At 37.5% G+C, this 13,753-nt stretch overlaps 1 protein-coding gene across 1 annotated transcript in view; it reads right to left on the bottom strand.

Annotated features, from left to right (window-relative positions):
• The window catches only part of Rasef (RAS and EF-hand domain containing), a 65,953-nt gene that overhangs the window by 16,106 nt on the left and 36,094 nt on the right, over positions 1–13,753 (bottom strand). Inside the window, exons 5-12 of the mRNA XM_034503693.2 lie at positions 13,554–13,631; positions 9,598–9,713; positions 8,263–8,331; positions 6,611–6,695; positions 5,648–5,736; positions 1,277–1,511; positions 838–975; positions 603–747 (exon numbers count right to left, since the gene is read on the bottom strand). Coding sequence (XP_034359584.1) covers positions 603–747; positions 838–975; positions 1,277–1,511; positions 5,648–5,736; positions 6,611–6,695; positions 8,263–8,331; positions 9,598–9,713; positions 13,554–13,631 — 955 coding nt within the window. The remainder of the gene's footprint in view (positions 1–602; positions 748–837; positions 976–1,276; positions 1,512–5,647; positions 5,737–6,610; positions 6,696–8,262; positions 8,332–9,597; positions 9,714–13,553; positions 13,632–13,753) is intronic.

Here is a 13,753-nt window from a genome sequence, read left to right as displayed (position 1 = left end):
AGAAAAGAAACAATGAAGAGAAAAATTCTACTACTTCAACTCATTTTCTTGTGGGCATGTAGAACAGAACACAAATACAAATTCAGTTGTGACCTTAAACTCCAATTTGTCGTGCTCCTTACAAAGTTCTTAGCATGAAATCAAAGCATCCAAAAGTTTTCCCTAGCTACCTATGGAAATATGCACTTCTTTCTGCATCTCATTTTTCAAATTCATTTTGGCCAATTTAAATATAAAGATTTTTTTCAACTTTCTTTACTGTGTACCTTCAGCATTTCGACGATACCAGGCATGCTCTCCACAAAAGGCTGGAGAAATAATGCCCAATAAAAGAATCTACTACAACTAAGCAGGGTTTTGTTTTAATGAACTGTCCATGGAGATTCCCATCATCTGTCAGGGTTTTTTTTTTTTTTTTCACTTTAGATTTTAATCAAAATAAAAGATTATTCTATGCACACATACAAACACACACAGTCTGTTTATACATGAATTCATACACAGGAATTTTAATTCGAGAATCTGTGTATATAATCCTAAAAGAAGAGAAATCAAGCTAGAGATAGCAATTCTAATGTTATCAGTGGAAGGAAGAGCCATACCTAGGGTTGCACTTGTGTTCCCCTGAAACTCGTTCTTGCAGAGTCGCATGAGGAAGCTGGACTTTCCCACTGCAGCATCGCCAGCTAGCACAATCTTGTAAGCCTTCTGAGAGGTGGGCTTGGAGGTGTCATCCACCATGTCTATCTAGAAGGAAATAGCCGCATGGGTGATGACAGGGCTATTTGTCCTCTTGAGTACCATGCCATAAACAAAAGATTATCGGAAGCTACCTACTTGAGGTGAAAGAGCTGAGATGGGCTTTCTGGAAGAAATAACATTGCTGCCCTCACCAGCAGACCCCTGGGGCTGCCAGTGTAAGACAGAAGCCACACTTTCGGAATCAAATGCTTCTTCATCCCTTATATCAGGAACCTGTCAAAAACCATCAACCATTAAAACCAAATCTTTCACATATATACATCACAAACCAAAGGAGAGCAAAACTATGCTGCTGAGTCTACTGCCAGTGTGGTTACTGAGCAGACCGCCTCTTCAAGGGAAACCTTTGAGATTCTTCCCTTGTGTGCTAGGGGGGAAATCCATTCTAATGAATAAGCTTCCTTATTTGTGACCTTAACAGCACAGGTTATGTGCTGTTAGGTAGAGTTCCATAAAACATGATGGAAGATTTCAGTCAAAGGAAAGAATCAGAGCATCATGGCTTCTGGCTTACATCTGTGTCTGATGCATCTCCCCCAAGGCTCTCCTCTGTTCTGTGCAAACTCTGAAATCCTCCCTGGTGCTTGTAGTCCACCTCGGAGTCACACTCATTAGAATCTCTCAAAGTAGACAGGCCACTGTCAAAACAGCTTTCGGGCAGGCTGTCAACTTCATAATTCATCTTCTGCAGAGGGTCACAGAGAGCCAAAGAGTCACAATCCTCATCTGCATATGAAGAATGGAATGACCTTGTAATAAAAGAAGAGACAACTTTACCAAGGAGTTCAAAATGTACAAAAGCTCAAAGGGGCAGGCTGACAACATTGTCATCTGCCAAGAGATACAGGACAGGATGTTTCCTTGGCATTGGCAAAGGGAAGTGTGAAAAGTGGAATCAGTTCATTCTGTTCAGTTATCTATGATGACAAAAGTGCTCAAATGAGAAATATTATATATGTTACTCTTTGAAATTGGCTGATCTATTTCCTGATACAAAAAAATGAGTATCCTTTATACAAATACAATGCAGCACTATTTTTACTATAACATAGTTAGACCACATTCTGAATAGTTTGTCTACTTCTAGATTGCAACTCTTTTCTATTTGTATTATTTACTTTTTTATTTTTTGAGACAGGGTGTTGGGAATTTTTTTTAGGGGTGAGGGGCAGCAATTAGGCAAAGCCTACCCTCGTCCAATAAACAACCCAACAATAAAACAAAGTTCAATTTTACAAAAGCTCCCCCTGGGGAAAAAATAAATTTATTGTGCTTTCTTACAGAGCATGGGTGAGGGGCTACTCACAGGAGCATGAGTGAGCCCCAAGTAGCTGCACTGGAAAGTGTAACCCAGTGTGCCTAGCTTCCCCTCAGCTGCACAAGGTGAGCCCCTTAGCAGTATTAGCTTTCCCAATCGATATGTACGCTGGCCCCTCCTCAAGACTTCAAGGCCATGTGCAATTAGTACAAAACTACATACAACTGTTTGGGGTCAATGACTGAATATTTAGGTGAAGGTCTCATGACTATCCTCTTCTTGTATGACAGAAAATAAACAGTCAATATCCCAAGCGTTAAGGTTTTCTGTAAGCAAGCAGAGCTGTATATTAGCATAGAAAAGAAAAGCACCCTGTTAACTTCATACATCAAACTAACTTTAAGGAAGGAAGATTCGCAGAGGCCACAGTTTGTAGTTGAGTTCAGAATGAAGAGCAGGAGAGGATGTGATAGCCTTTGAGGCCCTGGTGATGCAATGAAGACCCTGTCCCTTAGAACATACTGGAGAAGAACTCTCACTCCAGTACCAGACCTCATTTGTAGCATCATTCTTTCAAGAATAAATCCTAATGAGACTTCTGAAATAATTTTGTTTTGTATGCTTCTTTCTACACTTTGTTGACAATTGTTCTTAAATATTAGTACAGAAAAAGTAGTACCAACTTTGAATTTTAAAAGTGTATATTTTTCAGTAACCTTATAATCACCTGCTTAAACATAAAGAAGCCATTCGATTTATAAAATTGATGAATCAGCCAACAAAAATCAATATTGTGTTTTTACACAGGCAGTCTGTAGTGAGAGACACATTCAGAAAAATCATAAGCTAACACCAGGTGTGGTGGAGCACTACCAACCATCAACAAGTTGAAGTCTGAGCAGCTATTACATATCTGTCACAAAACTGGAATGATGACAATCCCCACAGGATTGAGGAGAGAATAGAAAGTAGTATTATAAGGGGGAACAAAATCAGAAATCAGGTATGAAAACTATTAAATGCTTGGATGTACTACTAAAGTTGTTATTTAGAAGTAATTGTTTGGCATCTCTACTTTAAAAGCATTGAATTGACCTTGTGGGTAGACATTTTCTTCTTCATTTTTCTGTGCTTGAAAGGGTACCCGATTTCTAAGTTTGTATTTTCATTTAAAACTTTTCTTACTGTTCTGTTTTTCCATAAAAATAACACATGAATTCTCTATTGTAAAAATAATAAACATGTCTTTTTAAAGGGAAAAAAGAAGGGGGATCAAATCATCTATGCCTAAATGAGATTCTCCAGTGACAGTTGTTTGGGGTCCCTCCTGGTCCTGTAAGTAAGCCCTATAAACTCACTGGTTTATCAGATCAAACTAGAGTGGAAATATATCTTTAGCATTTTTTTGATGCTCAAGGAAAAGTCATTTTATATCAGGATAGTTGAGAACACGCTTATTTATACTAAAATACAATACAAAACAGGACAAAACTGAGTTTAAGAGCTTCAAACGCATGGGAAGCTTTAATGTATACTGTTGAGGTTTTGTCTTTTACTGTCTATTGTAATGGTAAGTGCAGCCCCCCCCCCCCAAGACCTGGAACCCTGATTCCAAGTTAATTCTGACTAGTGATGCTGACAGCCAATATCTGGCAAAGGAGACATAGATGGGGTGAGGTTTCATGGGCTTGTGAAAAAGAGGCCACCATGGGGTAGAAGAATGTGCAAGAGAGGAGATAGGAGAGTTGCCATGGGTTAATTGAGCATTAAAAATATAACCATGTCAGTTGGCCAATTGGAGCTAAGAGAAGCCCAGATGAAACATAGTAAGTCATAACTTACTATGGTTTATGGATAGGAAGGTAGATTCTGACAGCATGGAGAGTAGGCAGTTGTTCAACTACTGTGCTGCTTAAGGTATATTAAAATGTAAAGGTTGTGTGTGTGTTTTTTATCTAGGACCATAAATGGTCAAAGATGGGGAAGAAACCCTAAGCAGGGATTTTTAAAATATATTTACTACAGTATACTTTTTACCTTTTGTGTTTTTTACACTTTGATGTACCACAAACTTAACTTTTAGCTAGCAAAACTGGAAATGTGTGCCCATGCACATATACACAGAACACACACATACACACAAACAAATAATCACTGTTTATTACTTGAATACTAAAAAGGCAAGTTAAATTCTAACTTTGGTATGTCTCAATGATTTCTTTAATATTTAGTAACTCAAAGATAGCCATATTTTCTACTTGTTTTGAATACTAAAGAATAACATATAAATAAAAGTTAAAAATATGTTCCTGGGTTCCCTGAGGGACAAACCTGACTGCATAGGGGTTGATGTCAAAAGTATCCCCTCTCCAAGAAAAAGACATCGGGACGGGTATGGACCTCATGCCTCACTGAACAACGACAGGAGGACTGGAGCCATTGCAAGGTCCCCTTTATTTACTGGAGGTCAGGCCTCTATCCCCGCCTTGGCAAGATTAGAATCGCCACAGCCCTTCTATACTTGGAGAAGGGAGGAGATGTCAAGGGCAGCCCTGCTTATACACTGAAGGTCTAAAATCAGCCATAAGCCTAAAATCAACAATAGGCTTGACTTCCATGCCTGCTAACACAAAGGCTTGGGTCTCTATGGAAAAACACTGAAACAGAGGGCTATAAACTATTGTAAACAGGCAGATTTTGTTGAAATCTACCGGCCTGAGTAGTCATAGACCTTGTAAATAGGCAGCCTTTGGCAGATAGTACCAAATTAGATAAAAACAAGTGAATCATAGGCAGAGTCATAGTGACCTGACCCCTGAACCTTCACCCAGTTGATACCCTGTTTTGAAAGATATCTGTACTCCCCCTGAACACCTATGCTCCTGTGCCATCCCCTTCCCCGCTCCTGACAATCTATTTTCTTGTTCTCAGAAACACTTTGAATTATAAAACATTACTGTGGTTTTTGTGCTGGGTAAAATGATTTTTATTGATCTCATTTTAAACTTCAAAGTTTGCAGTGAGTTAAAATGTCCTTTAACATAATTATAGGTCATTTTATTTTTGTATTGTAAAATGCTAGTTGATCTGTTGAACATTTTAAAAAACTGGATTCCTTTTTGAGAATTTCATATATGAACATTGTATTTGCATAATTTTCCCCTTTCTCTCCTTCCTCCCACTTTCCCAACTCCCCATACTTTTTAAATACATCTTATTATTTAATTATTGTTTATATATGTATATGTGTAAAAGTATATATGTTTATACAAATATTGATAAATACAGTGTTTTCAAAAAAAAAAAAAAAAGAATGACAGATCATGACAAAAGGCACAGCACAATATACCATCCATAATGCAACAGCACAGTGCATGGTTTAAGGGGCGGCATGGACTGGTATACACAAAATCATTCAAAGCAGATGGAGAAAATTACTGTCCTCTATGAAATATGTTTACTTACTGTTTTCTTCTTTTCACGTTTCTGGACATTAATATAAGATAGTAATAAGTATTAATTATTACTTAAATATATTACTTTATTTTAATTCAGCTCTAAGATAATTTGTCTTGGTTTTGACTTTGATCTAGAACTCAGACAACAAAAGAAGCAGATGCTACGTACCTATCATAGGCAAGTGGTTGAGAAGAATGCTGATTAAATTTGGGACTGCTTCTAGGAATTGTGTTCCCTGGCGATATGTTATTTATACGCTGTAACACATAAGTAGTTGTTAATATGTAGACATTTTATATATCACAGTCAGACGTGCTCATGCATACCCACACAATTTAACTCCCAATACACATAAAAAAAATCTGTGAGTCCACAGGAATAAATGTGAACACGAAAAAAATCATTTTAAAAGTTTCAGTAAACATAACAGAAATGGCTTCTCTTTCTTATCTGATCTCACTGCTATATAGCTCTACTGCAGACTCCACAAAAGTCTGCTTGCTCTTCAGGTGTGCCAAGAGAGCACTACATCAGCTTCCTCAGATTTGTCTCTTCTAGAAACAAAATCTAATTGAATAAGTATTCCACATCCTAATATGACACTATAGTCTCATTCCTAAAGCTGAGTCACAAAAACACAATAAGGGGCTTCATTACAAATGAAATCTGGGCAAACTTGTTTGTGCCAGGAAGGTTTAGAACCCCAAACCCAAAGCTCAAGGTCAAGTGCATGCAGTAGAGACGATCACTGGCCAGAATCACAGCTACATCAACTGGCAACATTGTTTTTAATGACCACAAGATATCTCACATTTTCTTTGCTGTCCTTCTCTGCAAACTAATCAGCTCCTATATCATTAAATCTTCCAGAGGGGAAAAAAAATCACACATTTAAAATCTTTCCCTTATTTCTTAGAATATTTAATTTAAGAATTTGGTTAACATCATTTCACTTATTTATATAAATGGGCAGACCATATATTTTGATTTAAAAACCATTATCCTTTTACTTTACAACTATCTCACTATAAGATCAACATAAAGTTATCCTAAAGTATCATATTGTTTTTGTGACCTAAAACGCTTGATCAAGAGAAAGACCTGAATATCTTGTAAGAAGACACTGCATACCAAGGACCTGTTGAGCTTGCTGTAAGTAGTTTCCAGTGCACTCCTCAGGCCGTCGTTACTGTCATGCAGCTTCCGGTTAGCTGACCTGTATGGGAAGAAGTAGACAAACACACCACACCAGAAGATCAATGTTCCCACTCTTCTTTCAGGCAGTGACATTCAGAATTCACAGATGTCATACTTCTTGTAACTTTCTGTTTCCTTTCAAACCCCAGAAACAAAGTCAGAAACAAATTACAATGAGTGGGTTAATTAATTTACTTTCCTGCCCATCTGGGAGCATTTTAAGAATAAATTTGGTGAGCTGAGGTACTCACTCTTCCCACGGATAACTCTTGTGTCAACAGGCTTCAGACAGTTCTTTATTCTCCAGTTCACATGGCTCAGTCCCAGGCAGAGATGCAGTGTGCTATGTAGCATGCTGGCTATTCCTACATCTCTTCCTCTTCATGCCCTTGATGGGATTTCTATATCAAGCAAACACTTGACTACTGATCTTAGACTAATTAAGAGTTTAAATATGAACTTAAGAACCTCACAGGATATAATCAAAGTCATTTAACATCCAGTTTCCTTAGGGAAAATATGAGGGTCTCAGAGTCCTTTTCCCACAGAGTATCTAGTTTTCTTATTTGTAGCCACTTGATCCTTCATCTCTCAGTTCTTTTATCACTTCCACCAGGAATAACTTATTGACCTTCCATAGCTCTCAATGGGGGAAACATATACTTTTCCTTTGTTGTATTCTTCTAAATTTGGTGACATACATACATATGTGTGTATTGATATGTTGATACACATACATACATATATATAATTATATATGTAATTTATTTATTTCTTTGAGTAACCAGGTTCTATCTTCCTCCTCTACTAGACTCTTAAGGAGTCTACCATTCACTATTCTATCCCCAGTACCTCACCCATGAAAGCTGTTAACCAAGAAAGTTATTTACTGAGTTAATGAGTAAATGAACTCATAAGTCTATATAACACATGACGTCTGCAGTTTCCACAGCTGAGACTTAATGAATTCTAAAAATTGTATAAGAAAAATATGCCCAGCCTAACATTATTTCATTTAGAAGATTGAAAAACAAAGACTATACAGTATACCTGAACAAATGCAGGAACACCAAGGTTTCATGAAAAAGACCCTTAAAGGATCAAAGTACCACAAGTTATTGTGAAGTTGAAGTTTAGGATAGAATTTTTTAGGCAATAGTGTATTGAACAAAAAAACAAAACCTAAGGGCATATATAGGTGTGTGTGTGTGTGTGTGTGTGTGTGTGTGTGTGTGTATAAAAAAGTAGAAAAAAAATGACTAAACACTGTCCTATGGCCCATTCATGTGTGGACCTGAGGATCTCTCCTGATACCAGTATAGCCCATCGAGGTTGAAGGCCTCATTCCTAAGAGATATAACACGAACACATGAGATATGCTTTTCTAACTTGCAGACACTTGGAGAACTAGACTGCACTGGAGTAATTCAGTTAGAGGTAAATGAATCAGAAAGGGTAGCAGCCATGCCAAATGTGCTGCATTGAGAAGACACAGTGACCTAAACCCTGGACACGGCAGGTTGTGTTATATGTTTCATTACCACAAATTGGCTAAAATGCACTGAGCATTTTATAAAAGAACTTACTGGAGGATTTCAATTTGCCTCTCAAGACTACTTCGATCTTCTGTGTACTCTCGGATTATTTCCAGATCCCTGCAAAATCATATGTTATCTTTCAGTGAGGAGAAAAGAGACAGCCGGTGTGAGCATGGGGCGGGGCATAGGCAAACTCATCACTATCTCCCCATCCTCATGAGCTATCAGCTTTCATTTATAGAAACCCGTCCATTTGCTGCTGAGTTAAAAGCCAGTGCCACATAGAAGTTTCAGTCTCTTAGCCAAAAAGCTGGTCCCTATCAGAATGTCTGTAAACTTGTTTATCAACTTTTTGTGTTCTAAAAGGTTCTTATTCAAACCAGTGGTCTAATCATCTCTGTTTCTCCAAGCCAGTCCTTCTCTGTGAGTTTGCTTTTTTTTTCCTTTTACCTATGTCTCTAAGACGTTTTGTTTCTCCTATCTGTAAAGTGGAGATAATAAGAGTCTCTACAAGAGAGGATATTCCACAGATGAAGTCATGAACACTAATAATGCGCCAAGGATTGTCCTGGTAGGTGGCAATTCTACTTGCTTCAGCTGATATTGCTGTCATGGGATCCTCTTGTTGCTTGCCCAACAAAAGCAGATCTTTTCTCTTGTATTCACCTCCTGTGTCTCCTGAACAAAGGCTGAAACTGGCCCTGATGTAGCTAATGTTATTACTGCTGGCCCTCCTCAGTGTACACTGCTTAACTTTTTGTTTTGGATTTTCCAACTGAACTTAAAATTTCTAAAGAGCAGTGGCATATGTTTCTTTTATTTTACATATGCTGAACTTACACCTCATTACCTCTAAGGATGCAGACAGAGTACATGCAGTAAAAGTTGTACCATTTAATTATACTATAATGCCTTAATTCTGAAAGTTTGAAAGCAAAAATAAATAAATAAATAAAATTTCTTTTCCTCAAATGTCCAAATTTACTCTCCTTATATATGCATATAACTGTGTTTCTCATGTAAAAATGTCTGTCTCTGATTATATGAAGTTATATGTTGCTAATACCAATACCTCAGAACTAAGCACTGAGTAAGTTAATGGCTCTTGCTTTAGGCCAGGATTCCTATCTGACAACCACTTTTAACACAGGTTTGTTTTTACACAGTATTTTCCTCCCAAAGCCACTTAAAACAAATATTTTAGGCCCTGCACTGTCCTAAGAGACCTATAATTCAAAACTCTTTACACACACACACACACACACACACACACACACACACACACACACACGAGGAAATCTGTCATTAAAGGTAGCATATTTACAAAGCAATATATATTCCCCAAAGTTAACAAATGACCCTCTGTTATGAATAGTTTCATACCGTTCAGAATTCAGACTCTGGTCAGCATAATCACTTTTCAAAGCATCTAGTTCACTCTGTAGAAAAGCTACATTTGTCTGTGCTTCCAAAAGTTCTTTCTTGAGTTTTTGATTTTCCTAAAGCAAATAAATCATGAGATGCATTAGACTCAGACTTTTCTTGCAGTTAACATATGTAGGCATAATATTGTGCACTGTGTAAAGTCTATCCTTGTAATATTCAAATGCTAATTTTTCTGCCCTCATATCTTATTTCAGTCTGGACAAAGCATTGCAATGTTTATCTTTAAAATCTCCTGTCTCAAGTTTGTGTAAACAATGCTTACCATTTATTCTCTGCTTTGTCAATAAAAGCTGATCATGAAATGGCTGGGCATAAGAAATAATAGGGTGGGACTTCCGTCAGCTAGGGGAGGGAGAAAGACAGAAGACAGATTGAGCCACAAGGATAGCAAGAAGAGAGATCATAGAAAATTTCATCTTTAGTCCAGAGAACTAGAATATACTAAAATGCTAGTATCTCAGGTATTTTGGCTGGGAGGTAGCCAGATTAGCCTAGAGGATTAATATCCTCTAGGTAGTTCGGCAAAGCTTGATTAAATATATATTGGTGACACTGTGTCATTATTGGTGAACTATCTAAAATAAAGAAAAACAGCTACTGTGTCAATTTGCAGCATCCGTTTATATGAAAATTTCTATTATAAACTAGCTAGTGCAGCCCCATAAAAATAACATTTACCTTTCCTTAGTTCTTCACATTTTCCTGCTCAAAAAATCGATTATATATTCAAATGTTGTACATTATTAAAGTTTAAAGCCTTTCTTCATTTTGTACTTGAAATCTATCCCAAACTATAATGAATAAGGGCTGATAATAATGCACTGATGTTAATGGAAAATTAAGCCAAAATTGTGTTCCTTAGGTAAGCTAGAGTGCTGTCCTTGGAAGTGGTTTCTGGAGGTCACTATTTATTTCCTGTTTGCCTTTTGGCTACTTTTCCCAGCTGTCTACTATCAGTTCAGCAACAAAGTTAAGTTGACACTGCACTAAGCTCTTGAATCCTTCCCACTGTGAGCTAAATAAAGATAGCCTGCCTCCAGTATTTAATTATACTAATAAAAGGCACCGTGGCAACCTTCAATGCTTAGGAGGTCCTGCTGTTGAACAAAGAAAAGGCCAAGTTGCCTGGTCAAAGACCCAAATGGAGAATGAGAAGTGGAACTAGGGAGCTAGAGAGGTGGCTCCACAGTTGAGGACACTTGTTGCTGTTCCAGAGAACCTGCGTTCCACTCCCAGAACCAATATGGTGACTCAAAACTATTTGTAACTCCACTTCCAGAGGTCCCATGCCATCTTTTAGACTTTGTGGACACCAGATTTTTATTTTATTTTTATGGCATATACATATATCAGGACAAAACACCCATAAAATAAAAGTAAATAAAATTTTTAAAAGGAGAGGGGACAGGGGTGTTAGGAGCCTCGGTGAGCTTGACAGCATTCATCATTACAAGATGGCGCGGGCATCCTGTGCTCCCACAAGTAAACAACTAACTGCGCAGGTGCAAAAGGCAAAAGCTCGACAAAGTCACTGCCCATCCCTGGGCGTAATATGGGGTGATGAGTGAACAGCCAATCAGAAGTGAACACGCCACTCTAGGGTACATATAGCAGTGCCTTTCCCGGGCTTTGGGTCTTTCTGCTTCTGCTGATACAAGAATAAAGCCTCGCTGTAGTAACCACCCGAACACTGCCTCACGTGTCTCTTTCTCGGGCGAAGGGGACTCGAAAAGGGGCGAGGAACACAGGGGAAATAAATTAGAATCAGTTGGGCAAGGTGGAATTTGTCTTTAATCTCAGTAGTGAAGAGGCAGAGACCGGTGGATGTTTGTGAGTTTGAGGCCAATTTCTTCTGCACAGACAGGGTTTCTTATCTAGTCATTTAGACAAACTTTCAATAAAGTATGTTTGTGTGTGTGTGTGTGTCTGTGTCTGTGTGTGTGTGTGTCTGTGTGCACACACACATGCATGTGTGAACAGAAACATGTGCATCTGTCTTTCTGTCTGTCTGCCTAGAATAACATATCAGAGGCATAGTGACCAACTCTTGTCTACCATATTTTGGTATCAAATGCCACATACAAGAATAATGAATGATAATGAATGATGTTAAAAATTTAAATATTCACTTAATAATACACAATAGTTGAATCAATTGTTCTTTGAACAAGAAGATTTCAAGAAGAGGGAAAGATAAGATTGTGACAGTTATGCTATGTACTGCTTCATTTTTCCCAGAAGCAAGAAACACTGAGTGTAATGACCCTCAAGGTCCATGAAGTCAAAGAAATATAGTTATAATGAAGGGCTCAAAGTAAAGAAATTTTAGGTTGATATTTACGTACAACAAGATTAAAACAATCCAGTAAAACTGTCATTTCATTACAATAATATATTTCATACAATTAACACTTTGAGGGGAAAATAAAGCATTTTTATAGTAGTAGTGGCATAACAAAGATGGTTATCTTTGTGCTGCCTAGTTTTATATCAGCTTGACCTAAGCTAGAGTTTTGGATCTGGCTATAGGCAAATCCATAGGGCATTTTCTCAATTAGATTGATATGGGAGGACTCAGCACCTTGTAGGTATTTTTTTTGTGAGCTGAAGTCCTGGGCTCTATAAAAATAAAAAAATAAAAATAAAAAAATTTAAAAAAAAAAAAAAAAAAAGCAGGCTGAGTAACCCAGAGGCATCAAATCCCTAAGTGGCACCATCTCATGGCTTCAACATCAACTGCTGTCTCCAGGTTCCTGCTCTACTTGAGTTCCTGCCTTCACAGCTACAGATGAACTGTGAACTGGAAACTGGAACTGTGACTGAAGTAAACCCTCTCCAGGTTGCTGTTGAACACAGTGTTTCATCACAGCAACAGTAACCCTATTTAAACCATCTTTCTTAAAACAAGAAACCGAAAAAACACAATCAGAAAATCCAAGAAAGCAGCAACTCTTCATGAAAGTCAGGATCCAGACGTAAAGCCGACTACAGTGCAACGGCATCAGGAATGGCACAGACTGTGAGGCTAGGGCAGATCTCTCCTAAACTGAATAATGCTGATTAGATCGAAAGTCGTGCAACTCCAACTCAAGAGCCAGAGTACGCAAAGCACTTTTAATTTTTGAGATTAATCTAAAATCAAAACAAATAAAATAACTTAGCAAAGGTAAATGTCATTGATGACAGAGAAAGAAACTATAAACATAGGAACAGATTTTCTTAAAAGATCAGAGAGAAAGGCTGAAGGCAGAGGAAGGCACACATACTAGCCACATAAGCTAATTTTCAACACCATATATGCATCACTTTAAGTAAATAAATATAAAAGAATAAAACCATGCATATGGTACATAATTGAAGGGAAAAACTCTTATAATATTTGCAAAAAATTTTTATAATTATAGTATCAGTTTCTCTTTACACCTTTATTCCTGAAATACAAAAAGCAATAAACACTACAAGCATGGGCATGTTGTTGTGTTAAGTTACATTTTTGTCAACTTGACACAAGTTAGAGTCATTTGGGAAGTGGAAAATCTAAATTGGAAAAACATCTCCATAAGACTGACTTATAGACAAGTCTATTGGGCATTTTCTTGATTAATAATCGATATGAAAGTTTCCACTGTGGGTGCTATCATCTCCAGACAGGTGGTCCTAGGTTGTACAAGAAGGAAAGTTATGGAGCAAGCCAAGAAGCAGTGTTTGTCATCAGCTTCTGCTTCTCTTCCTGCCCTGACTTTTCCTGGTGATTATTATCTGAGAGCTGTAAGATGGAGTAAACTTTTCTCCCCAAGTTATTTGGGGTCATGTTGCTTTATCATCCCTATAGAAGGTAAGTAAGACACTGTCTAACAGGAAATAAATTTCTTCTAGTGCAGTATAATTCTTACCATTGTTAAATCATAAATTTGTTTCTTTAAAGCAGTCACATCTTGCTTTTGACTTATTTGTCTTGACTGCTCTTCAAGCTGAAAAAGAAAACAAAACTCATTTAGAAGTGCTTTGGTGAGGATTAGCGATATTCTTGAATATGAATGAGGGTATTCTAGCCATTTTCAATTTTTAACACTTTATGGCTTTATGAATCATT

The sequence above is a fragment of the Arvicanthis niloticus genome, chromosome 5 (assembly GCF_011762505.2).
Source record: "Arvicanthis niloticus isolate mArvNil1 chromosome 5, mArvNil1.pat.X, whole genome shotgun sequence".
NCBI lineage: Eukaryota > Metazoa > Chordata > Mammalia > Rodentia > Muridae > Arvicanthis > Arvicanthis niloticus.
The sequence above is the reverse complement of the archived record's forward strand: the minus strand, read 5'-3'. Positions and strand labels throughout refer to the sequence as shown.